The sequence below is a fragment of the Mustela nivalis genome, assembly GCF_964662115.1.
Source record: "Mustela nivalis genome assembly, chromosome: 14".
NCBI classification, from domain to species: domain Eukaryota; kingdom Metazoa; phylum Chordata; class Mammalia; order Carnivora; family Mustelidae; genus Mustela; species Mustela nivalis.
Genome location: NC_139033.1, coordinates 36,014,277 through 36,041,985, shown reverse-complemented (window position 1 = coordinate 36,041,985; position 27,709 = coordinate 36,014,277). Strand labels below are relative to the sequence as shown.

The following is a 27,709-nucleotide window of genomic DNA, read 5'->3' as shown; positions in this document are numbered from 1 at the left end:
TTTATATATATATTTTATATATATCTTAAGATTTTAATATTTTTTAAAAATATATATATACACACACATATATATGTATATAGGCAATATATATATATTTTTTAAGCATGGTTGTGTTCTTTTATATATATATATATATATATATATATATATATATTGCCTATGGCTGTTTTTACACAACAATGGTGGAGTTGAGTAGTTGTGACAGAGACCATTTGGCTTTCAAAGCCTAAACTATTTACTATCTGTCCCTTTATAGAAAAAGTTTGCCAACGCTGATCTAAATTAACATCATGTCTATTTATGGTATATTTAAAGCATCCACCCACCCATCCTCTTACTAAATATGTACGTTGCACTGTACTAAGCCCTGGGCGATGCGTTAGTGTGAAACAGAGAAGGTTCCTGCCCCAAAACCCAGAGTCTACTGAACTATGTCAATCTGAAGCAATAAATAAGCACCAGTGGGAGGGCCTGTGCAAAAGAGAAGAGAATGTCTGAGCCTGGACAGAGCCGTGGTAACTACGATTACTGTGAACCGTACAGATGGATTCTGAGTTGAACAGGATGAAGAGGAGGGAGGGGAAGGTCTTGGCAAATTTGAACTGAAGAGGCAGGAAAGTCTGCTCCATGTTGGGGGGCAGCAAGGGGCAACTGGTCTGGATCCCAGTATACTGGGGAGCAACGGGGGAAACGGCATGTGATTTGTTCACCCTGGGTCTTCTATACTGGACTTGAGGTTTCGTGAAGGCAGAGACAACATCTGTGTTGTCCATTTCTAGCCCTAGCGTTATGTAACATGCCTGCCAGGTAATAGTTGTTTGATGAAGATTGTTTAAAGAATTAAGTACTAGATGGGGGCACCTGGGTGACTCAGTCGGTTCAACGCCTGACTCGGTTTTGACTCAAGTTGCGAACTCAGGGTCGTAAGATCAAGCTTGGCAACGGGCTCCGAGCTCAGAGCAGAGTCTGCTTGAGACTCTGCTTCTCTCTCCGCCTTTCCCTGCACACACACACTCTTTCTCTCTCCCTCATATATAAATAAATAAATACTTTTTTTTTTTAAAGGATTGAATAGAAGATGAATAAATGAATGTCTTGAATATCAGGTTAGCTATCCTGTAAGCCAGCTGAGTCAAGCACTTCAACCACGATAAAATGATCTCTGATCATACTTTGATACAAAAGTGTGGGTGAGAAGATAAGAAAGTGGTTGTTTACTGAACAACCACTACATAGCAAGAACTTCGCTTTGACTCTCTCAGCAGTCCTTTTATTTTGCAGATAAAGAAATTCCATTTTGGAGAGTTTCAAAGGCTGGCTACAGCCACCGGCCAGAAAATACTAGAGCCAGAATTCACACCCGCGTCTTAACCTTTGTTATTCTCAGATCCAAGGCTATCGGCACATGCGTGTGCCTACCACTTTCATACCACGCTCTGCAGACCTCGGGCTCCTCAGAGTCCCCGTAAGGAGCATCGTGACCTGTTCAGAAGCACTGGGGCCCAAGAGCACAGACTCTCCAACCAGCTTCAACCAAAGCTGTTCTCTCATCTTCTCTACTTCCACGCGAAGCTTTCTGATTTCATCCGAACAAATAGTTCTTGGGGAAACAAAAAAGAATAGAAACCACCGCACTGAACCAGACCACTTCCTAAAATAAAGCCGGAAGGCCTTGCTTTCCAGCCCTCCACCATCACAAGTGCCAGTGTGCCGTGGGGTCGCCGCCGGCCACGCCTCCTTCCTACCCTTTCGCAAGAAAGGTCGGATGACAGCACCCAAACCCTGTTGAATTTCTTGACTTGCCGGAGAGAGCAAGATTAAATGAAAAGCTCATTTAATGAATGAAAAAGGCTGGGCACCTTGAATACAATTCTAGATAAAGTTGTTGATTCCATCAACGGCAGCAACTTACAGGTGTGGGAACAGTGGCCAGGCAGAGCTCAGCTGGGTGCGCCAGCTGACACCTGCTCACAACATTGTACATTAGGATATAAAAAGCAAACAGTGGGTATTTACCCTAAAGATAAAAATGTAGTGATCCAAAGGGGCACGTGCACCCGAATGTTTATAGCAGCAATGTCCATGATAGCCAAACTACGGAAAGAACCTAGATGTTTATCAACAGATGAATGGATAAAGAAGATGTGGTATATATACACAATGGAATACTATGCAGCCATCAAAAGAAATGAAATCTTGCCATTTGCGACGTTGTGGATGGAACTAGAGTGTATTAAGCTGAGCGAAATAAGCCAGTCGGAGAAAGACAACTATCCTATGATCTGCCTGATATGAGGAAGTGGAGAGGCAACATGGGGGCTTAAGTGGGTAGGAGAAGAATAAATGAAACAAGATGGGATCGGGAGGGAGACAAACCATAATAGAATCTTAATCTCACAAAACAAACTGAGGGTTGCCGGGGGGAGGGGGGTCGGGAGAGGGGGGTGGGTTATGGACATTGGGGAGGGTGTGTGCTATGGTGAGTGCTGTGAAGTGTGTAAACCTGGCAATTCAGAGACCTGTACCCCCGGGGCTAATAATACATTATATGTTAAAAAAAAAAAAAAAAAAAAAAAAGGGCCAACAGGAGCCAATCTTTTGGCCTTACCTGATAGCACCCAGAATGACAATGACAGAATTCAGGGACCTTTGCAAATGGTCCACAGAGGCACGCTGACTCACCAATAGAGGTGTAACACGTGAATATACTGATTCTGGAAGAATTCGTAGCTGGAAACGATGCCACACTCCTCGATGGCTCGGCCATTCTTATACCAAGTTACCTCTGGCTTGGGCTGACCTGATAATGAAGAAAATAAGAATATTCTTATTACATTAAGTATTTTTAGGAAAGAAGATCATAAAGCCACTAACGAGAATGGGTGAGCATGATAAAGTATGTCAGCCGGGGAACCGGAAAATCTCCCTTCCCTTGACTCGAATGCATCATTCGCTAAGCAATAACTGATGAAAATTCCCAGATTTAGTAAAGTTACATGTAAACTGGTCGATTTTTATCCAATGGAGATCTAAGTCATCTTTGCCTGGCAGAAAAAAATTACTCTGTAAGTCATGAGTTATTGACCTACAGGACATTACCCAGGGGTTTACCTAGGTCAGCAATCTTCTAACATTTTTTTTTATTAAATTGCCTATAAATACCTAATTCCTCAAATGTCCTCTGACCAGGACTTCCTACTGTGCAGTTCCCTCTTTACTCAAAGAACTGAACAAAACCACTGAAATGTTTGTTTCGTATTTGCATGGACGTCCCTCGACCTTTGGAAAATTATACTTCAGCAGTGCTCAGAGCGGAGCGTCTGTTATGGCACGGTCGGTCGGTGGAGGGAAGAATGGACGGGAGGAGCCAATGCAGCCTCCCGAGGGTGAAGGAGTCCGGGGTGTATGTGTCCCAGGCTGGGACTGTGCGTACCTGAGTGAGGTCATCACGGGAACTGCCCTATGCCTTCTCCCTCCGAAGCAGCTCGCCTGGCCCTTGTGATGCTCGCGGACTCATCTGGTGAAACCCCCAGGAATTCCAGTCACCTCTTGGGATTCCCACCTCGCCCTTGTGACAGGCAGAGGAAGGTTTCCAGTGTGTCTCAAGGAGCTACCCCCCCGAGCCTCTGTATCATTGAAAATGTATCAAAATGTGCCATATGTGTAGGAGGAAAGCCCAGTATTGGGAAACAAGACACTTTCTAGATCCAGCCTTCCTGTGTTTCAGTCTGATTTATCTCAGACTGATTTATCTCAGACTGGTGAGCAACCCCCGAGACCACTGAGAGAACTCCATGTGCTGCTTCTTTTTTTTTTTAATTATTTTATTTATTTATTTGACAGACAGAGATCACAAGTAGGCAGAGAGGCAGGCAGAGAGAGAGAAGGAAGCAGGCTCCCTGCCGAGCAGAGAGCCCGATGCGGGGCTCAATCCCAGGACCCTGAGATCATGGACTGAGCTGAAGGCAGAGGCTTAACCCACTGAGCCACCCAGGTGCCCCTCCATGTGCTTCTGCGACCTGTGCCATGGACAGGAGCTGAGTGTGCTCAGAGCCCTGCCTCCCTCTCTGTGTCTCATCTGATTCGGGGTCTCCCAGCTAGGCTACCTCTGTGCTAACACCACAAATGTGCTTGGTGGCATCTGCGCTTGTTACTCCTTGCCCCCACCCATTTAGGTAGGTGCCCCATCAGTCCCCGGAACCGGGAACAGACAGATCTGCGTGCAAGGACACATCCTTCTTTACCGGTGTCTTGGCTGAGTCCCTTTCAGGCAAATGACTAAACCTCCAAAAATGAGCTTCCTTGAAAAACCATCAAGGACGTTGCTGAGCACCTGGGTGGCTCAGTCAGTTAAACTTCTGCCTTCGGCCCAGGTCATAATCCCAGGGTCCTGGAATCGAGACCCGCATTAGGTTCTTGCTCACTGGGGAGCCAGCTTCTCCCTCTGCCTGTCCCTCCCCATCCTTGTGCTCTCTCTCTCTTTCTGACAAATAAAATCTTTTAAAAAGAAGAAGAAGAAGAAGAAGAAGAAGAAGAAGGTAAATAAAGTACGTATGTAACTGGGCCTGAGAAACTATTCTAATCACTTGCGCTCCCATTTCTTATTTTTTTTAATTCAGACTGATCAGGACTGGCTGATGCCCCTCGTTTCTTCATGGCTGACTGGTATTTTCCTTCTGAGCAGTATAGATCTGAATAATCAGCCATAAATGAGACCGGCACAGGGAAGTGGTATCTTAGACCTTGTGGGCGGTTCTCTTCTCTCCCTCCGCTTGCTGGAAACCTCACCCCAAATTCCTACCCTTGTTTTCTTACGCTCACCTGCAGGTCACATACTAAGAGCCACCTCCAGAATGTTTCACAAGCACCTGGCTAATGTGTGTGGGGATTGTTGGCCACGTTCGGGGCATGTCCAAGCAGTGGGCCTTCCTGAGGAGCCGTGGAGTATGAAGGCCCAGTGGTGGACTTGGGCCTGTCCCTCCTACGATAGGCTGTGGACAAACACCAAGAAGTGGGGGTGGCTTGGCTCTGCCCTCATCGAAGAGCCTGAGCACACAGTTGTGTACCCCAGACCAGAGATGAGATTTTATCATGACTTTAGCTAAGGAAGCCTGGCCATTTCTGAAGCTGGCTCTTTTTTTCTCTAGAAAAAGGGATCTCAGGGGAGAAGGGTTTTCTGTGAACCCTCAAGAAAGACCACTGGTGCCTCTACGTTTCAGAAAGTAGGGACAGAATCCAGGAAGGAGAACAGCTCACAAGGTACAAGGTACTTCGCTACCCTTTTATTTTGCTTCTACTATTTCCTTTTAATACTAAATCCTTCTTACCACTGGGGGTCCCTATTTGGGCTCGGGTCTGGGTTATGCACTCTCCAGTCCGAGGAGAGTTCCAGTTCCAGGTCCCTGCTTTTCCTCCACTGGGCACCCCCTGCCTTGGTTGTGGCCTCTGCACTGCTGACTGGGCCACCTGAAGATGGCAAGCAGCCGGAGATGCATCTAGCCAGCTTGGGGATATCAAGGAATGAGCGATGGAAGAATTCAGTAAGTTGTCTGAAGCAAAGCTATTCATGCCATTCCTATGCACACAGGAAATGAAGAGTGTATTATTTGAAAAAATAACCAGTATGGGAGTCGTCTCACCAAGAACCACAATGTGAAGTGAAAAAGAACACTAAAACGTGTCCAGGAAGTTACTCGAAGAAATCCTCCAGAAAAAAAAAAGAAAAGAAAAATCATCATAGAAGGTTTAGTTGTTCTGCCCGCCACTCAGGCCAAACATCCCAGATCCTTCCCACAAATGATGTTTTAATAATGCCCTCTTTGTGAACGTAAAACCCTAGTCCACAGGGAGATTTCAGAGGGTAATTAGCCGCTGACGGTTACCAGATATAATGCAGCGAAGCACGGCATCTGACTTCTCAGGAACTTTCTGGGAAAGCAATGTAGATAGAAAACAAAGTGTGCGCCTCTGGGGCTCTCCCAAGTCTGTCATCCTTTCATGCCACGTGAATCTGAAAAACAAAAATCCCTGACATCACACCAGTGGTTCCGGGACACCTCCAACTTTCTCGGTGGCTCTTTGGGAGGGAAGGAGCTAGCACCACTCCCTGGCTTGGAAAAGGCAGATGGGCTGGTTTTCTCAGGACCAGATGCTTCACTGCAGGGGGCTGTCGTGGGCCCTCCCCTGGCTTCCACCCAGCAGATGCCACCAGCACCCCTCCCCCAAGTCGTGACCATTGAAAATATCTGCAAACATCATAGGTTTCCCTGGGGAGGGCAGCCCCAGTGGAGAACCACGGGTTCTCGAGGAGGGTCAGGCAGCCCGCACCCAGACTGAGAGAGAATCACCTAAGCCTGCAGCCACTGCCATGTCTCCTTTCTCTTTTCTTCCTGTCCTCAAAGTCTTTTCACTGGACTCAAAAAGGACACAGCCACACTTGCCTCCAAAATAGAGGAGCTGATGGCATGCAGATGAATCTCAAGGAGGGGTTACTTTGAAACGGGGAAAGTACTGCTCCTTTGCCTAGCATTTTTGGGCAAGTCTGGGCTCCCAGATACAAGAAGGCATTTAACACCTGATTAGTCACCATGTGTGTTAGTTCATTTCATGTCTTTTTAATTTCCCTGAATGGTGATTAGCACCTCCTGCCCCTTACCGAGGAGGAAGCGGAGGCCCAGAGAGATGTGACAACTTGCTCAAGATCACACAGCTCAAGCGGCTGCTGCCCTCGAGTGCCCTTCGCAGAGGTGCCGGCTGACACTGTCAGCGTGCAGGGCACCCCCAGAGTTGCACAGTGTGCAACTTACACCCCCTAAGAAGGCAGGTCTGTCCGAACCCAGAGGACCCTTTCCACAATATCCTCTGGGTACAGTGCTAGCACCGCTCTGCCCAAACCATCCTCTGGAGAGCCCCACGCTTGTAAATAACATTTCACACTGTCCACATGTGAGGCTCCCATTTCTCCTTACCTTGGTGAGCAAGTGTCATGTGCCACCAAGCTAAGGAGAAGGCCAGCCCCCTTCACAGTAGGATCCGTTTGGCGTGGACGGGAGAGGGGCACTTAGACCTGCAAATGGTGATTCCATGGGTGCTGAAGGTCCTACAGCAGGAGCAAGTGGAGCTCTGGGTGGAGAAGGCTGGATCTTCCTGGTTACAACTGTATTCTAGGAGGGGGACCTCTCTCCGTATGAGTGGACCAGTTTCTTAACTGTTTAGGAATTGGTTCTAAGTTGCAGGGCCTGGTTCAAGATGAAAAAGAGGGGGTCCCTGTTCAAAAATGATTAAGCTATTTGTGATGGCAAAAACTGGGCACTGGGGCCCTTCGGGGGGCGGGGATCAGTGTGTAAGGCCCACATTGTGGGATCCCAAGGCCGGCCCTGCCTGGTTGACACAGCCCCGGGAACATTCAGCTCATGAATGACCCCTAGCTCTTTCTTCCCCTTTAGGCCTGTCCTGCAGCTTCTGAAGTTCCCACAGCATTTCCTTAATCTCTAGGTATTTTGTTTAGAAATAAGGTTATTCCTTGGAAACAAACAAACAAATTCCCAAACCGAAACACCCAAGCTCTCTGAATATCAGGGTAAACATAATTTAGGAGAATGCACCCCCTTCCCTTTCTCCTTCCTTTCCTTTCTTCCTGTACAGGAAGCAACCTTGTGCTTTGACCTAAGGTTCAGCTAATGGGGAGAAAGAGCCAGAAAGCTGAAGAAGCAGTATGTTAGCATCAAAACGGAAGACAACTGCTTGGGTTTGGAACAGAGCACGAGGGCAGGGAGAGAAGCCTGAGGAGCTGCAGGGGTGTAGTGGGAGGAGTGTGGGAGATCGAGCCAGAGAGGCAGAAGGGAGGACTGTAAGAAGTTTTGTTGTTCTGTGGTTGTTAATTGAACCCTCTCGACACTCTTTAATAAAGACTTGAATTGCATTTCCAGTGGGTTTTGGTTATAGAGCATTTTAATTCAGCTGTGCAGAGACTGGACCCAAGGGGACTATGGTTAACAGGGGTTATATTTAAAAGCATCATAAGCCCCTCTCGATCTAGATGGTAATTTGGTGGGGTGCCTGGTTAAGCAGCTGCCTTGGGCTCAGGTCATGATCCCAGCATCCTGGGATCAAGTCCCACATCGGGCTCCTTGCTCCGCAGTGACCCTGCTTCTCCCTCTGCCTCTGCCTGCCACTCTGCCTGCCTGTGCTCTCTCTATTTCTCTGACAAATAAATAAATAAAATCTCAAAAAAAAAAAAAAAAGATGGTAATCTAGTTGAACAGAACAGAAAGAAACTCCATCTGCAAGATGGCAAAGAGACACCTGCACTCCAGATTATGTGATAAGTACATTTGATGGTTGATGGTTCCGATCTGTATAAAAAGGCCAGATTTGACATGTCTTACTACTTACTCAGCAATCACAGAAATGCCTAATGGAAAAACTCTCTCACCTAGGTTGAAAGAAGTCTCAAAACCGAATAACTCCAAAGGACAACCATCATGGCAGCCACCTTGCACAAGGATAACACTATTTAGAGAAGATGTGGTGAGTGTGGCTGATTTACTGTATGACTAGATGGCTAAGCCAGAATGAGCACGGGTCCCGCAGTGCACAGAGAACCCACAAAATGAATGGAAACATGCTGTCCTTTCACTGCCGAGGAAATGCTGCCCCTCCACCCCACACCCACAAACCTGCACAGAAAGCAGCAGCTTTTTGCTTAATGCCCGTGTGTCTGCTTATCCGTTTCAGAGGTTTGAGCAGGTGATGGAAGCTAGAGCTGTGGGTTTGACTTGAGATAAAAGTTAATATTTCTCAGTATTATTGAACAAACAATGTTAGGGCTAAATGTAAGCATAAGGCTGTAAGAATGGAACCCAAGACCAATTTTAAATTTTTTATGGTATTTTACAACTGAAAGTGCAAGTTGTATTCATGACCTCCTCTACTGGTTTAACTCAGTATAAAATACAGAACAAGGGTTGGCAAACACATAAAAGTACAGCTTCAGAAAGAGAGAGAAAGAAGAAAAGGAAAGGAAAAAGAAAAGAAAAGAAAAGTGGCTCAGTGGGTCAAGCCTCTGCCTTAGGCTCAGGTCATGATCTCAGGGTCCTGGGATTGGGCCCCGCATCGGGCTGTCTGCTCAGCAGGGAGCCTGCTTCCCCCTCTCTCTCTCTGCCTGATTCTCTGCCTACTTGTGATCTCTCTCTCTCTGTGTCAAATAAATAAATAAAATCTTAAAAAAAAAAAAAAGGAAGGAAAGGAAAGGAAAGAGGGGAAGGAGGAAGGAAGGAAGAAAGGCAAGAGAAAGAGGCATAGAGAGTCAGATTTAGAACTGTCCTCCAAATAAGGATATTTGGGATATTTATTGTTGGTCTGGTAAATTTCCCCAAGATAATAAGCATGCAATTTACATATCTTATATCCCCAGTTAGTATATTGATTGGACATGGCACATGGGAGGTTTTCCTACCCAAGAAAAGCAGTAGAGTAAGAGTCAGAAGTTTTGGTTCCAATACAACCATTTATCATATTTGAGAGGCAACATCGCACAGGGGGTTAAGAGCTCCAGAGCCCTGGGTTCACATTCCGGCTGCACTCCTTACTAGCCTTGTCAATAAGCATGTCAGAGCCCCTCCATGCCTCAGCTTCCTCATCTGTAAAATGGTCTATACATCATAGGTTGTTATAAAGATCAAATGAGTTATTGCCTGTAGAGCTTTTAGTACAGCACTAGGCAAAAATGTAAGTGCTCAGATGATTATTGAAAAAAGCAAAAAAAAAACTAGCCCATACAACTGGCAGCGAGGCTGAGAGCTCTACGACACTTTTTTTTTAAATCAGCTTTAATGAGATGTAATTCACATACCATATAATTCAGTCATTTGCAGTATGCAATTCAGTCCCTTTCAACATATTTAGAGTTGTGCGACCATCACCACAATCAATTTTGGAACATTCTCGTTTCCCAGAAAGAATCCCCCCACTCTTTAGTTTTCGAGTCCTGATCCTCCTGTCCCTCCACCCAAACACACACACAGCCCCAAGCAACCACTAATCTCCTTTCTGTCTCTGTGGATTTGCCTATTCTGGACATTTCGGGTAAATCGAACCACACGCTACATGGTCCTTTGTGACAGGCTCCTTTCTCTTCGTACATTTCCAAGGTTCTTCCGTGGTGTAGCACAGGTCAGTATTCAGTCCTTTTTACACCATTCTGCAACCCTTCTTCGGAGCAGCTGTCGGGGCAGAAGTGTGTGACTCCCCTGGCTCTCCACATTCCTAGGACACTTACTCAGACAACCAGGACGGTAGCAGAGGAAGGGCCCCAGAGTCCAGAAAACTCTCCTCATCAGTAGGCATCATAGGACTGAGGACTCACCCAAGCCGGGTCAGGGACAAATCTGCATCTAGCTCTGCCACTTACCTGGTCAAAGTTCTTCATCTGTAAAAGGAGATAATGCTAATATTCTAAGGATTAGAATAATCCTTATAGAAATGGCCCAGGGAGAATCTGCTACATAATCGGTTTCTGAGGTGATAATCAGTAGGCTTTAGGGAAAGACGTCACTTGGTTTCATCAATTTCCTTTCCTGCTGTGGGTTACCACAATTATTTTTTTAAGTGATATACCAATTAAATGTCTAAAAATCTCTCCTCGTGGAACATTCACCTGTAATAATAATCTCAAGACACGGCTCCTCCCATTCCCATGCCCAGGGTCCACTGCTATGGATGGAAAGGGAAGAAAGGACAAGTCAAACTGCCAAGAAGAGCTGGGGTGACACTGGGAACCTTATGTGTCATCTCTGACTCCTCCCCAGGTGACTGCTTCCTGACAGTGAGGTCCCACAGGTTACAACACTGACAAACAGGCTCTTTGACTCATAGAGACGGTTCAGTCACCAGCGCGGTACTGACTGTAAAGGAGAGAGGACAGTTAAGTCAGGCTGTGGTTCATGTTTCGTGGCTTCTCTGAAGGTTAGAACCCCTGAAGACAGATTTATCATTCTCAGCTATATGTGGACAACCAATATTGAATTACTGATATGACCAGAGGAGGCCATGGAGACACTATGGAGAGGTAACATGCTAACTGGAAGGAACGCAAGATTTGCATGATTTTATTTGTGTGTGTGGGGGGGGGGGGGGTTGTTTGATTTTTTTTTAAACTGTGGAGTCCAGAATGAGCTGCTTCCTTTTTCTTTCTTTTTAAGATTTTACTTATTTATTTATTAGACAGAGAGGAGGAGAGCACAGGCAGGGGGAGCAGTAGAGGGAGAGAGAGAGAAGCAGGCTCCCGACTGAGCAGGGATCCCAATGTTGGACTCGATCTCAAGACCCTGGGATCATGACCTAAGCCAAAGGCAGATGCTTAACCAACTGAGCCACCCAGGTACCCCAAACCCGCTTCATTTAAAAAAAAAAATTGGTTTACTTTTAATTGTACAGATTATAAATGCATACATTTGTATTTGTAAAAATACATATAAAGGCAAAGCCTCCCTCCATCTCAGTACCTTCTCAAAAGGAGGGGTCTCCTAGACTTTCAGGCACTTTTCTATCCATGTATATATATCATCATCTCAGTATATATATACGTGTGTGTGTGTGTCTATATTTACATTTATATTCTATTATATTTATATATGTATCCACAAATATATCTATACAATTTCTACCCATGCATGTGTATAGTCATCTAAACATACATATATAATTTTGTTGCATGCATGGCATTAAATTGTGTTAATTTCCCAGACAGTTGGTTTATCTTACTTAGTAGTAAGTATAGACAGTCTTCCAATGTCAATCCAATCCATAAAGGGCCGCACCATGTTGGAAACACTACTCAAAGACATCAATATTGCCTAGCACGGCAACACCAGGCTTAATCTGTGTGTTCTTGTATTGAGGACATAGAACCAGGCTGGAGATTTTCACACTTACAAAATGTGTCTCAAAAAAACCTCAAAAAACAAAACAAAACAAAAAACCCAAAACCTAGGGGCGCCTGGGTGGCTCAGTGGGTAAAGCCTCTGCCTTCGGTTCAGGTCATGGTCACAGGGTCCTGGGATCGAGACCCACATTGGGCTCTCTGCTCAGAAGTGAGCCTGCTTCCCACACCCCCCTCTGCCTGCATCTCTGCCTACTTGTGATCTCTCGTTCTCTCTCTCTGTCAAATAAATAAATAAACAAATAAATAAAATCTTTAAAATAAAAGCAAAAGCAAAACCCATCCTGCTACATGCTTCCTTAGGCACATAAGTGGTTCAGTATTAAATACCACGAAATTAAGCTGCTGAATCAGAGAGCCCTCCCAGATTCCCTTTTGATAGATACTCCCAAATGGACTGGGCCCTTTACAGAGCAGTAAAAGGATGTGGTGACGAAAGGCCAGATTCCTGAGTTCAAATCTTAGCTCTGCCCCTTCCCAGCTCACCTTTGCTCTGCTGACATTCTTCATCCATAAAACTAAGATAATCGCAGTATCAACCTCATTGTTAGGAAAATGACTTGAGTACGTATAAAGCTCTTCTAAATGGCAGAGTAAGAACTCTGTGTTAATTGCTCTCAGGAGCTTTGGGGTTAAGATCAGTAAAATTACTCAAATATCTTCCTCTTCAATTAGAGAACAGACCAAAAGTTACAGGAGAATTCTTTGAATATTTAGAGCCCTCGACTGTCGCCAAGTTTTCTTCTGGCCAGTCTGCCCCGTTCAGATAGCTGGTGGCGTGGCTGCTGTCAGCAGGAAAGCTGCCGTCAGTTGACAGGGTCAGGGAAGCAATCTCAGTCCACGTGCAGATAACGGGGAACCAGGTCCTCGGGAGCTGGCAGGAAAGCCAGCTGTCACAGTGCTTTCTCACTGGGGACAGCAGGGATTAGTTCTGATTACCCAGCCTAATCCAATGGCCACTGGGTTCCTGCACGCGCTGAGTAACTATGCCTACTATCCCATGTTAGTTAGGGAAGAGTGCCCTCCCCAAAGATGGGTTCCGAGAATCTGGGGAGGTTGGTGGGGAGGAGGCGAACAGGCGGGGAGAGACACAATGAACATGTCTTGGGTCCCTTGTATGGGTCAGCCGCCAGGCTGGATGCTTCAGGGACATGATCACATTTAATGCTCACAGCAAAATTATCAAGGCAGGTGTTTTTGCCCACTTCACAGATAATGACTTTAAAGCTTAAGGTAACTTTAAAAGCATCGATGTAACAAACTTAATTCCTCACTGCCTGTGAGTGACAGAGTGGGGATAGGAGTTCAGGTTTGTTGTAGTTCAAGCATTGCTGTCTTTCTTGGGTATGATTTTAGGGTTGTGTGTGGGAAGTAGAGGCAAGAAAAGCAGCCCCGGAAAAGATGCTCAATATCATTAGTCATTAGGGAAATTCGAATTAAAACCGTAATGAATGAGATAGCGTTTCACAATCACTGGAATGGTTATATAACACGATGGGCAGCCCAATGTGGGCAAGGATGTGGAGAAAATCCTCAAGCACGGCTGGTGGGAATGTAAAACAGGACAGACACTTTGGAAGATGGTTTGGCATTTCCTGAAAACGTTAAACAGGAATTGAACAAAAGACTCAGAAATTCCATTCCTGGGTGTCTACCCAAGAGAAATGAAAACATATACCCACCCAAAGACTTGCACACAAATGTTCCTAACAGGATTATTCATAATAACCCCAAATTGGAAATAACCTAAATGTCCATTGGAAACAACCTAAATGTTCAACTAGTGAATAGATAGATAAATGGGGTAAAGCCAACCATAGGAGACTGTGGAGCAACAAAAAGAAGCAAACTTGGATACTGGGTACAAACAGATGAAACTCAAAAGCATTCCAATGAAAGAAACCAAACACAAGAGACCACATATTGTAAGGTTCCACTTATATGAGATATCAAAAAGAAGCCATAAAGACCAAAAGTAGATTCGTGATTGCTGGAGATGGAGGCTGAGGGAAAAACACTGATTAATAATAAATGTGCATGAAGGCACCTGGATGGCTTAGTTGGTTAAGCATCCAACACCTGATCTCGGCTCAGGTCTTGATCTCACAGTCTTGAGTCTGAGTCCCATGTTGGGCTCCATGCTGGATGCGGAGCCTACTTTAAAAAAATAATAATAAATGTGCACAAGGTTTCTTTTTGGGGTGATGAAAATGTTCCAAAACTGGTTGATGGTGATGGTTGTACCACTAGGTAAATTTACTAAAAACATCATTGAAGTAAACACTTAGAAAAGGTGAATCATAGGGGTGTGGGGTGGGTGAGAAAAAAAAAAGATGAATTATATGGTATATGCCTCAATAAAGTTAATTTTTAAAATAGAGGCAAGAAGGAGACAAACATTTCATAAGCACATACTACATTCATTGCAGACTTGCAAAAAATTGCAAGCAACCAAAATGTTCATCAGTAGGAATATGGTTACAGTTTATCTGTTGAACGGGATTTTCTACTGACGGCAATGGGCATTAAAAATGAGTAAGGCAGTTCTGTATGCATTGTTATGAAATGATCTCCAAGGTATATTGTTCAGTAAAATAAAATATAGAAGTGAGTGTAGAGTATGCTATCACTTGTAGAGGCAAAACAAGAAGAATATGCTAATATGCATATTTATACATATAAGGATTCTAAAAACAGACAAGAAACCAGTAACGTGGTTGCTGCCGGGAGGTCCAAGTATCCAAGGAAAGAGGGGTGGGGAACCTGTTAAGGACAGTAATTGTCTCTACAGATCCTTTTGGATAATTTAAATTTATACATGTTACCTAAAAAACACAATTTAACTTTTAAATATTAATATTGAACAACTCCATGTGCCTACGGCATGCCTGGCACATATCTGTGCAGACCACGGAGCCCCAGCTGCCTCTTGCTCTGCATGCGGAAGTTGCTTGAACTTTTTTTAAGGTAGAATAGAGCCTTTCCACTAGTACTCCTCTCCTCTGCTACTTAAAATCTATGAGAGTTTCCAATTCTTTAAGGGAGGGCTAAAACAGAGAGCTCAAGGTTCAGTGAAACCTATGAGAGAGTTTAGTATCTCCTTGATTTTACAACTGAAGAATTCCCCTGGGACAGGCAGCTCAAGTGACTTTTCCAAGGTCACACCACTTGTTTGTGGCAGAGCCCCTGATTCTTGATTCTGATTTTCAACTCACTCTGTTCAGAGGACATATTTCTCTGCTGGGGCTATCCTTGTCCTCTCTCAGGGTAATGGAAAGGAGAGATCACGATGCTGGCAACATACAGAGCATGACAGTGCTGCTAATGAGACCAGCTGCTGTGGATTAACTGGTTAACATCACTTTGGTTCGAGGCTGGAGATGGTGGGCTGAAGGCGGTGTCCCATCCAGGCATGGGTCATCAGAGTCCTCACTGTGTCATGAAAACACCCTCTCTCTGGTCCCCTCTCCTCTTGTCCTCTGCTTTCTCTAGGCAACCTGTGTCCCTCTTTAGAGAGAATGTCTGTTTTAAAGTGGACCAAGAGGTGTGCAATTTCAGGCCTCTGCAGAAAAGGGAGCACCCGGGAAAAGTTATCTTCCCTTCTGTCCCCTTCCTGCCTGGGTCGAGGAAGGGGAGCTGTGGGGAGGGCCAGCGTCACCTGGGCCACCTTCATCCACCGCCCTTCCCCCAGCCAGTCAGACGGTCTCAGGAGAAGGCTTTGTGGTTTTGCTTCCATTTGCCTTGTTTCCTGAAAAATTATTTTTATCGTTCATTATCGAATTGTTTTTGGTAAAGGGTGCTTTAGAGGTAAGGAGCACCACCGCCCCTTAGGAAAGCAGGGGAGTAGTACTGCATCCGTGAGTGCATTGCATTCAAACACGGGACTCTCCTACGGGAGATTCTTTTCATTGGTTTGGGCTGAGTTTAAAGCAGGCCCATCCTAAGCTATGAGGTATCCTCGTGACTAAGGGAAGAGATGCTTTGACTTTAGAATATATCCCAAACCTCCTGGCCATTGCCTTGTCCTCACTGCCTTCCCCTAGGCCTCTCCCATCACTCAAGCCTGGGAACCAACATGCGGGACCTCACCCTTCCCGCTTCGTGGGCCCTGATTGGTCCAAATTGGTCACGTACTCTTGCTCAGTGATTGGCTCGTGAACCTAGTTCTAAGCCAATCAGCACGCGGCTCTCTCCAGAAAGTGGTTCAAGAGTCATCCAATCAGCGCAAAGCTCAGGTTTGTAAACAGGAAAAAGAACGCGTGGAGAGCCCCGGGGAGGAGGGTACCATTTGAGACCGTGGAAAGCCAGCTGGAGGTTGAAAGCAAAGCACAGAGAAGAGCAGAATCTCCCGAAATGCAGAGAACCAGAACCAAGGTCCTGACCGAACCCCTGAACTTTTCTGTTGTGTGAGCAGTACACTCCCGCAGTTGCTGCTGTTTAAGCTAGTCTGAGTTGATTTTTGATTGTTCCTTCTCGAAAGCATACTGAAGCATCCGTACCTTCTCCTCCCTGGCCCATGGCGCCTGAAGTTCCTACCACGGGCTCTCCATTCCACATCTCGTGCAACCTCCCTTTGCCAAGCTACCAGCAGAAGGGAAGCCTTTAAGATTAGACAGATTAATCAAGGAATGCTTCTCCAAGAAAGCTCTGGGGACGCCTAATATAACCACATGAATTTCTGAGCTCCCTTTGGATTTGCCTCCTCTTTCTGGCCTTTGTGTTTTGTTTCGCTTTTTGTTGTTGTTTCCACAGAAAGACCACCTTCCATCTGGTTCTTACGATCAGTCCCACCAGTTTTCAAACCCCAGCTCAAGTGCTAGCTCGTCCTTGAAGCCTCCCCTGACAGCCTCAGCTCGGGGGAAAAACAAAACAAAACAAAACAGCTGTCTCCCAAATGGTGGACCGCTCATCTCCATGTGCCGGGCCCACAGTCAGTATCCCCCACAAACACACTCACTGTGAGATGTTTGCCTGCAAGCCAACTCCCCAGCTCTAGCATACTGTGGCTGGGCCTTCCACATCTCCCGAGAAAGAGGCAAGGTTAGTGACTGAAAAGAATTGGTTTTCCTCAGGAATTACAGGCCAAAGAACCGGCTAAAGCAATGGTTCTCAGGTGTGGTCCCTGGACCGCGCCATTGGCATCACCTGGGGACTGGCCAGCACTGCAAATTCTTGGGACCTTCAGAACCAGAAACTCTGGAGGAGGGACCCAGTAACCTGCATTTTAACAAGCTCTCTGGATGCTGTTGCACTTTATAGTTTGAGAGCCAGTGGAGTAGAAGAAAATCTTGAACTACCAACTGTGGAGCAAATGAGCCTGGTTATCCAAGAGCAGGACCGAAGTGAAGATCAAGGTGAGTTGTGGGTCCTTTTCTCTTCTGGAGGTTGGGCATTTATTCTTTCCTTTTTGCCAACCCTAAGATGATATGCTTACCTTCTCCCAAGTTTCTTTACATTTCTGAATTTCTAGATTTCTTTTTTTTGGTAGAATTAAACCCAGAATAACAGGATTCCTTGGGGATCTGTCAGTAGCTCAAACAAAGAATTTATCAGGCTACTCTGGTGTGCCAGGGCAGAAGCTGTGGCATAGCTCAGTAAAGACAGTGCAGTGATAAAGATGTGGATAGCTTTCTTTGGAGCAGTTCCATGAGGCCTGCTTGTGACCCTTGTCTGCTCCATCCCTCTGTGCCTGACTCGCCCTCACTCCAGAACCAGGAAGCATCCTGTTCGTTATGCACTTCCATGACTGACCTCGAAATTTCATGCCTCCTGAAATGTTCACCCAGTCACTGTCTCCACTCAGCCGCTATAGCCAGCCCACTTCAGTCTCACGTGCCCTCACTCCATCCTGCCTCTGTCCAAGCAAAAAGGGATCAGTGAAAGGCACAGCTAGAACCTTTGACAAAAGACTGGATTTGTGCCTTAATTTTCATAATCATCACAGAGATATCACCTTGTATGCATGGATTTAACTTGACCCTCCATTCCTATGAATTATGAGAACTCATATAAATACAGTACTGATATATACTAAGAAGTATCAGGCCAGATGATATTGAGAAATCGCTGCCTCTCCTTTTAGATAATATATGCCCCATCAACCATTTCCAAACAAAAAATAGCTTTTCTTATTTATCATAGATGTGTTCTTAAATATAGTCCCTTTTGTTTTGGTCTCAAACACACTGTTTTTAAGGTCAGAAGATTCCTCGAAAAATCTAATTTCCTATGTTATTTTTGTTTGATCATGGCATCAAAAATGTGTTGCTCCTACTGCTTTAATAGTTTGCATTATGAAAGCATTTGGAAGTTTTAGCCAAAAAAGAGAGAGAGAGAGGGGGGGGGGGGTTTTAAATTAACCAAGAATAACTGGCCTTTGGGGAGAAGCTAGGATATAACACATACCTTAGGTACATTTACTCATGTCCCCATCACTCCTGTCAGATTGGATGTTGCTATCATCATTTTATAGATGAGAAGTTTAGACAAGCTGGGAAACTGGGCTAGAGTCAGGATTTGATTGGAAATCTGACTCTAGAGCCTGGACTTTACTCAGCACCCCTGCTTCCCCAGCGCATCCACCCAGGTGACAACACCCACTGTTTCCTGCTTGCATAGGCTCATATCTACATGTAGGTGTGCATGGGGTGCTTAAAAATGAATTAGATGGGGGCCGGGGGAGGATAATTTTTGCAGTTGACAAAAACAGGAATTCCACCCGACCCAAAAGTCTGCCCCAAACTGTGACTGTTTTTGTAAAACTTCAAAATAACTTTGGCACTAGACTTGTTTTAAATCCTGATTTCCCAGATCTGAACATGCTTATTGACCATCAGTGCTTGATAATACAGGATTTGTCAGTTTGTTGATTGAGGTCACTCCCAGCATCCTGGATTTTGGTACCAAAGCCTCACAGCAATTTACCCTTAGTAAAAAAAATCTTCTCTTTCCATTCCTGGTTACTTAAGCTTCCAAAATGAAGGATACCTTTGCTTCAGGAAAAGGTTGGCAAAGGGAAATATTAGAGCAGAAGCAGCTCTAAATGATGTTCTTGCTTTTATCTATTTTTAAATGATTGCCAGATGTCTGTAACTGACACCCTCAATCAGTGGTTTTCAAGTTGAGATGTGTTCATCAAAATGCAATGTGACAGTGGTGCCATTTTATTGGTGGATTTGTTGATTGACTTTTTGCCTTAGATTTTTAAAGATTCCATTTAACAACTAGAGTACAAGGTCATGCCTATAGTTAACAATACTGTATTGTACACTTTAAAATTCATCAGGATAGTAGATGTCATGCTAAGTATTCTTCAATTTAAAAAAAAAAGTCGGGGGAGAGAGGAAAGCAAATCTATCTAATGACTCAATGAGTGTCTGCGTCAGCCATCTTGAAATGCCTGATAGCTTTTCAGCAACTTGCATTCTGGGTGTCATTCTGAGCCTACCCAGAGAGCAGGGATTTTCAATCATTCATATAATTCAAGCAATAACTTTTGATTAAAATCCTCAAATATTCCAAGCAAAAGGATCTGGGGCCTGAGTTACCTGGGTAATTACTTCAGTTTTTCAGGTTACTTTGCAAAGCCTTTGCGGATCACTCCTTTGAGTCATCCTATATGTTTGTTTTCTATACGTGTTGAGAGAGCCCTGATGTGAGAGAGTCTATTTTAATTGCTGCCAGGTCAAAATAAACAGACAAGAAAAATATTTCCAAAAAAGGGTCTCAATGGACCTAAACTACAAATGATAATTTGACCACTTTAAAACCCTAGATAGCCAAATATGCCAGACAGCCCCTCCTTGTTCCTTCCTGTTCTAGGTCCTAAGGAAACCATCGGCTTTGTTCCTTACTGCAGATAATGCAAACAACTACATATTTAAAGCACAGCCATTCCTTATGTAAAAACCAAAGGCTAGATACTTACTTTTCAATACCTTTTATCCAAGAGACGTGATAAGAGGACCGGCTCGGCTGTGGGCTCCCCGGGCTGTGTGGGAGGTATTCACTGGGTGTCCCTGCTCCTGGGACAGGGGATTCAGAGAAGTTACCAGGTTCGGGGTCTTTTCCACGTTCGGGTCAAAGCACAGTTGGGTCTGTTTCCAGAAAAGCTCCTATCTTCCTAAGAGGGAAAATTCCGTTCCCCGGGGAACTTCTGGAAGAAGACATTTTTTTTTCCTCTGCCCTTGAATGAACTAGGTCATTGCTGAAGCTGGAGAATATTTTTTAGCATCCCTGTGATGAAACTTGAGGGCTGTTTCTGCAGGAGGTGTGACACTTGTTGACGCCGCCGGGGAGGCCCTGGCAGAGGGGGCTGGTGAAATGCAGCTCCAGTGAGCTGACGAAACGCAGAGGAGCTGTCCCCGAGGCTCTGTCCCCGAGGCTTGGGACACTGAGCACTGCTCTCAGGGCTGTGCAGGACCTCAGGTTTAGTGCCTTGCCTCTTAGAAAAGCAGAATCTTGCTGTCTGATAAGGTCTGTGAGGCCAGAGTAACATGGGCAGTTCTCATACCAAGAATACAAGGCATCTGAAGCACACGTAGGAAACCGGTGTAGGGGGTGCAAGGGGGTGGAGGGGGGAGAAAGAAGAGGCATGATGTTGTTCGTTTAGAACTGGCTTTACAGTCGTTCTCTGAAGTTCTCTGAAAAACGCAGAAACCACCGCAAGGCAGGATCCGCCCTCCTCCCTCCCCCTGTCATGGTCCTCCCCCCACACCCCTCCCTCCCTTCCTCTCTCTCTCTCAATCTCTCTCTCTCTCTCTCTCTCTCACACACACACACACACACACACACACACACACACACACATCTTCTCTCTTCCTATTTTGACCATAGTAGTAAGAAGAGAGGAAGCACACCTTAGAAGAACCCCCCCCCCAAATCCGTCAAACTGTCAAGAATTGTTCATGTTACATACCAAAGTAGAATTTGTCACGGGGGCATTTCTTTTATTGAATTTTGTCCAAGTCCAAGACAGAAGATTAAAAAAAAAATCCAGACGTGTTCTTCTGTAACTACTTTGTTTCTCTGGAAAAGTGTGTGCCACACCTGGAAACGGACAGCTTGGAAAGAAATGTCTCAGGACACTCACAGAGACGGCTAAAATTAGCAGCTCTGAGTGGGTGACTTTGAAAGGGACAGTACTGGATATATTCACTCTGTACCGGGCAGCGGAATCCTCAAAAGCAGACTGTTCTTACACAGTGCAACGTATGCATCACTACACCAGGAAGGAATGAAATTTTTCACAAGAGGAAAAGTCATCATCTAAAGTTATTAAATATCAAGAAGTATACGGCTGATGTGTTCTGTTTCTCAGTTTTCTGAAAGCTGAGAGACTCTAAAGTATAATGACTGTCTCGTTGGGAACACATCTATGAAAGGCAACCACGTGTAGAAATTACCACTCCTTGGTGACGGTGGCCATCGGCTGGTTTTATTTAAAGCTAGATCCTCTTCACAGAGGCTCCTTCCAAGTAAAAGGAGAGAACATTAAGTTAAGAGAGCAGATAAGAGGAAGGTGTGATGATAAAAAATAAACAAAAGTTATCACACAGCAACAGGATAGGATAAAGTCAAAAGGGATCCAACGTCCCAGTGCGGTAGACAGACGTATACGGTCATGAGAGAATTGTTGCCTGGGAGTTCTTAAATGGAAAAGTTGACACTCATTATGAAACTTGTTTTTGTTCCTGACAAACAGTCAGTGCCTAGCATTCATCTTCTATAAAATAAGTTTAAGGAGCAGAGGATTAAAATATACCTTTATATGTATATTTATATTTATATGTGTTATAGATAATAGATTTGCCTAGATATGTTTTATTGCTTATCTCATTAACCTGCAGCCATGGAATTTCTGTTTTAATCTTAGGTTTGGGGGACAGGAACAGAAGACAATCAGAAGCAGACCTCAATGAGGCCAGGACACTGAATTTTCTGTGATTATTCAAAGAGGATGGAAGGCTTAAAGTGCTAAAGAGAAAAAGGAGGGCATATATTTGTGCCCCTTTAACAGCATCCCAAAATACCTGAGTTTGTGGTTAAAAAGGAAGACCTAACGATGTGTAGCATCATTCCAGGTCAAGTCGTATGGCATAGAAGAAAATACATGTAAGTTACCTCTTTTTCTGAAACTAGAGGAGGAAAAACAAAACCCTCCTTTTGTAAGGGGACTGTCCATCTGAAGAGCAGAGTTGGAAATGTATTTCTTATCAGATGGCTTTAACTGCTTCTCTCAAAGGCCTTTGGGGCTTGGTTATTTTCTTGGCTTCTCAAATGAATGGGCACCTCGCAATTCCTTGGCTACTCTAGGCTTGCTGGGGACCAGACCTAGTCAGTTCCCAACTAATCTGAATATTTAAAGCCAATTCATTAGGTTCTCAAGCTTCTTTTCACTCCCATAAATTGGGCTTGAATTGGTACGTGAGGAGTTTATCTTCTCATTTTATCCCTCCTGGCAGAGAAGGCCCTCAAATGTCTGTGTCTAATGGTAGGAGTGATGAATGCCCTTTCCAGCAGAGCACATTCTTGGCGGAGGCTTGGTACCAATCACATGTTAGGTCAGATCAGATTTTCTGCCAGGGTCCTTGGGCCAAGCTGGAGCTGAGACAGCCACTCCAGCTTCAGGGCACAGTCAACATTTGGGGAGAGTCCCCCACCACTGAGCATCAGCTTGGGTTCCCTCTCTCAACAGTCCATCCCTACCTAGGGTCCAGGGGTTCTCATAGTTTCTGCACTGTGTGTGGCATCTTGTTCAGTGGACATGACCCAAATCCAACTCTCACAACCTGTATTGCCAATCAGGTAGGTCAACTCAACAGGCATTTTGATCCCTTAAGTCCGGTGGCAACAGAAATATCAGTGTAAATGGGACTGAGTTCTCTCCTGATGTTTTTCATACCAGGTAGCAGACAAAATTCTTTGTGAGAATATGAAGTTTTAAAAATATATGCAAAAAGCGTTCTTGGCTGGCTCGGTCAGTGGAACATGCAACTCTTGATCCTGGGGCCGTGAGTTCAAGCCCCTTGCTGGGTGTAGAGGTTACTTAAAATCTTCATAAAAAATATTTACAAAATAACTTTTAAAATGCAATTTTCTCTGAATTCATATATCTAAGAGGGGCTTTTCCAAATATATGAATGTAGTTTAGGAGTTAGATTTCATTTTCTCCCTGAGTCTCAAATAATAAATGGGAATCAGGTTCACAGAGCACCTTACAGAAGTATTTAATCCATCATGTTCCCAAAGTACCATATTTCAGCTTCCTAAAACCGCAAGGATCAAAACTAGGGTAAAATTCCATTTAACTAAATATGAAAGTCTAGCTAACTGCAAAAAAATATCCAGATTTCAACTTCCAAGATAAAATTCTGGCACAGCTTTAATTTTAAAAACAGACATTTTTTTTTTAAAAAAGCATTACAACTCTCAGAAGAGGAGCAAAATTCCAATTTTCGTAAATATGTATGCTAAGCCATAAGTCCAATATCACAATTACTAAGTAAAATTAATTAGTTGAACAATGCATGGAAATTAAAGTTCTAAAACATACTTGTGTATGCTGTTTAAACTATTTTATAAAATTTTCCTTTTTAAGGCTTTACTTCTGATTCTAACAAGAGGTAAACTCTTTATTGGTAATCCTTGATATTTTGATTTTGAAATATCCCAGTACCCAGAGAAGCCACCATTTTGACATATTTCCTTCTATCTCTTTCATTTTCCCCTTTCTGGGTGCTTATATACTCAGAAAGTGACTTTAATGGGTGAAAACTGTGAACATTTTAAGGTTTTGAAACATATTGTCAGATCAAACGCTAGTAGTTTCCACCAGCAGGTCTGAGCCCACCCATCTCACCAAGAGGGCAACGTCTGGCACTAAGCACATCACTGAAAAAGTCTGGCTAATATAAGAAACAACACTGGTATTTTAATGTACATTTCTCTGCTTACTAATAAGGCTCGGTATTGACTCATGAGTTCATTGGCCTGTTTTCTTTTACTGATTGTCTCCTTAATTTTTTTGGTTAACTTTGAGTATTTTTCCTTTGACACATATAAAAGTATTTCATATGTAATTTGCTGGATATGGGCCCTATCTTCCAATTTATGGTTTTCCCTTTTATTTGTGAAGTTCTGATATACAGAACCTATGAATTTATGCTAAAAATGATCTCGCAGTGAGGAAGGAAGGAGGAATTGTTGTTTCATGAGTTCTGAGTTTCAGTCTTACAAGATAAAGGAGTTCTGGAGCTCTGTTTCACAACAATGTGAATGTACTTAACACTCCTGAGTTGCACACTTAGAAATGGCAAATGTTGTTATTTTTTTTTAATGACAACAGAAAAAGAAATCTTTTTCCTATAGTTTCTTCCTGAGCTTCTAAAGCGTCCATCTCTCTACGTACTTACCCACTGTCCATGCTCCTCCAGGCAGAGCAGAGAGTAAAGCTGGGTCTGAAGCAAGCCCTTCTCCCTTTTTCATGTTACTTCATCTGTGCTAATATCCTGGGTTAGTTTGTGTCTTTTTCATTAACCCACATATCTGAGATTCTCAGTTTCCTTGCTGCTGTCAGGACTTCTACCCTTTACAACTAAGAGACTGATATGGCTAGGATTTTGATTTGGAAACTACATTTCCCCCTCATTAAAAATATAATGAAATGGGAGTTAAGACCTTTAGCTCTGACTGAATAAAGAGGCTGGAAGAGCTTCTCCCTCGAAAGCAACTATAAAGATAGATAATACAAAAAATAAAAAAAAAGAAAGATTGGGTGATACAGACAAGCAGCCATTTTGGTGCTCTAGATAAAAACCAAAGGCGTGCAAAAATTTGAGAAGCACTTATGATTGAAAAAGTTCTCAATCTGGGGCACTAACAATCAGTCTTTATGGTATTCTTTTTTTTTTTTTTTTAAAGATTTTATTTATTTATTTGACAGAGAGAAATCACAAGTAGACAGACAGGCAGGCAGAGAGAGAGAGAGGGAAGCAGGCTCCCTGCTGAGCAGAGAGCCCGATGCGGGACTCGATCCCAGGACCCTGAGATCATGACCCGAGCCGAAGGCAGTGGCTTAACCCACTGAGCCACTCAGGCGCCCCAGTCTTTATGGTATTCTTGCCCAGACTTTCTCCCATTCCCTCACCAAGCTCCAAGGTCATGGAGGTTCTGCTAGGGCAGGCTGGGAACCCTGGCATTTTCTCTGCCACAGCTGAAGAGAACTCACTGGATCTGGAGCCGTGGAAATCACCTATGCCCAGTATTGTTAGCAATGGAAGTAACTCTTGGTAGCAGATGAATGGAGAAGGCCAACGGCTCTACTAGCTTGAGAAAGGAATTGGGGTTGGGGCAAGCATCTGTTTGGCTGAGGCTGCAGGCATGTGCAGTGGAGACCAGGGAGGACCCAGCTATCCATCCACGCATTCCCAGCATGCACAGAGGAGCCATGCAAGGACCCAGCAGAAAGTAAGCATCAGGGCAGATTCAAACGTAGCCAAAGCTTGAATGTGTTCCCCTACCCACGCATAGATACACTGGCAGAAGATGGAAGGTTTACTGGCTCAAGGTATTTGAGCACAACCTCTGTCCAATTGTTAGCTGACACAAGGCTATACAGACACAGGAGTGACCTCTAGGAAGTCAAATTTTTAAAAATTTAAAGAGGGGCGCCTGAGGGCTCAGTCAGTTAAGTGTCTGACTCTTGATTTTGGCTCAGGTCATGATCTCAGGGGCATGAGATTGAGCCCCACATTGGGCTCCACATTAGGCGTGGAGCCTACTTAAGATTCTCTCCCTCTCCCTCCGTCCCTGCCCCACCACCCCCTGCTCATGCGCTCCCACATGCTCTCTCTCAATTTTTTATTTAAAAAAGGGGGGGAAGGAAAGAAGAGAGAAAATTAAGGAAAACTGAGTAGAAATAACTGTGTCCACATACTTTATCTCAGCGAGGCTATTAAACTAACAAATAACCAAGCAGCAGCAATGTGTGTGTTGGGGGGAGTGATTAGAATTCACTTACAACACACACACACACACACACACACACACACACACACACAAGAATTAAGATACCACAATATATGATCTAAATTTTCAAGTTTCCAACAAAAAATTATGTAAAGAAATAGGACAGTGTATTCTTACACAGGAAAAAAGCAGTCAATAGAAATTCAGTATTACCCTAGTACCCCAAAACCAGACAAAGACATAATAAGAAAAGAAAACCAAAGACCAATGTCTTTCAAAAATATAAATGCAAAAATCCTTAACAAAATATTACTGACTAAAGTGAGCAATGTATTAAAAAGACTATATACCAGGGCGCCTGGGTGGCTCAGTGGGTTAAGCTGCTGCCTTCGGCACGGGTCATGATCTCATGGTCCTGGGATCGAGTCCCGCGTCGGGCTCTCTGCTCAGTGGGGAGCCTGCTTCCTCCTCTCTCTCTGCCTGCCTCTCTGCCTGCTTGTGATCTCTCTCTGTCAAATAAATAAATAAAATCTTTAAAAAAAAAAAAAAGACTATATACCATGACCAACTAGGATTTATACTATAATGCAAGGATGGTTTAACACCAAAGCCAATCAATGTAATGCACTGTTAATATTATAAAAGACAAAACTACATGATCATCTATCTCAACAGAGGTAGAAAAAACTTTTGGTAAACTACAACATCCATTCATGATTTAAAACTCTCAGAAATTAAGAATAAAGGGCATCTGCAAAACCAAACCAAACCCCCAGTGAATATTCTACTTAATGGTGACAGAATTACTGTTATTAACATTATTATTATTATTGCTATTTCCCTAATATCAGGGGAAAATCAAGATGTGACTCTTGCTACATCTATTCAACAATGTACAAGAAGTTCTAGGCAGGGCAGTAAAGAAAAAAATCATTAAAGCATCCATACTGGAAGAAAAGAAGTAAAAGATGCTATATGTAGTAAATCCCAAGGATTCAGCAGACAAGCTGCTACAACTAATAAACAAGGTTAGCAAAATCACAAGATGTAAGTCAATATACAAAAATCAATTTTATTTCTATATATGAACAATTCAAAAATAAAATTAAACAATTCCATTCACAATAGTATCAACAACTCCTAACTCTAGGGAAAAAACTGAGGGTTGCTGTAGGGGAGGTGGGGGGATGGGATAACTGGGTGATGGGCATTAAGGAGGGCACATCATAGAATGAGCACTGGGTGTTATACGCAACTGATGAATCACTAAATTCTACCCCTGAAACTAGTAATACGCTATATGTTAATTCAATTGAATTTAAATTTAAAAATACTTAGAAGCAAAAGACATGTGTACTAAAAACTATATAAAACACTGAAAAGAGGAAGTAGGTTAGGTTAAATGAGACAGTCCACATTTACAGACTGGGAGACTCACTACTGTCAAGGGTACCATTCTCCCCAAATTGATCTATATACAACACAATCCCCATCAAAATCCCAGAAAGGTTTTTGTAGAAATTGATAAACTGATCCTAAAATTTCTATGGAAAGGCAATGGAATTGGAACAGTCAAAATAATTTTGACAAAAATTAACAAAGTTGGAGAACTTATACTCCGGGATTTTAGAAGTTACTTAGAAGCCAGAGTAATCAAAACCGTGCAATCTGGCCAAACCATCATATAGAGGGATAGTCTGTATAGATATATCAGAATTAAGAATCCAGAAACCTTTACATTTATGGTAACTGATTTTTGGCAAAAATAATAACCAAGATAATTCAACAAAGGAAAGA

General features: G+C 43.8%; 1 protein-coding gene across 1 annotated transcript in view; it reads right to left on the bottom strand.

Moving 5' to 3' along the window:
- Positions 1 to 27,709, bottom strand: part of ALPK2 (alpha kinase 2) — a 144,735-nt gene that overhangs the window by 94,241 nt on the left and 22,785 nt on the right. The window contains exons 2-3 of the mRNA XM_082699445.1: positions 5,886 to 6,013; positions 2,686 to 2,803 (exon numbers count right to left, since the gene is read on the bottom strand). Of these exons, the coding sequence (XP_082555571.1) occupies positions 2,686 to 2,803; positions 5,886 to 5,994 (227 nt within the window). The 5' untranslated portion in view covers positions 5,995 to 6,013. The remainder of the gene's footprint in view (positions 1 to 2,685; positions 2,804 to 5,885; positions 6,014 to 27,709) is intronic.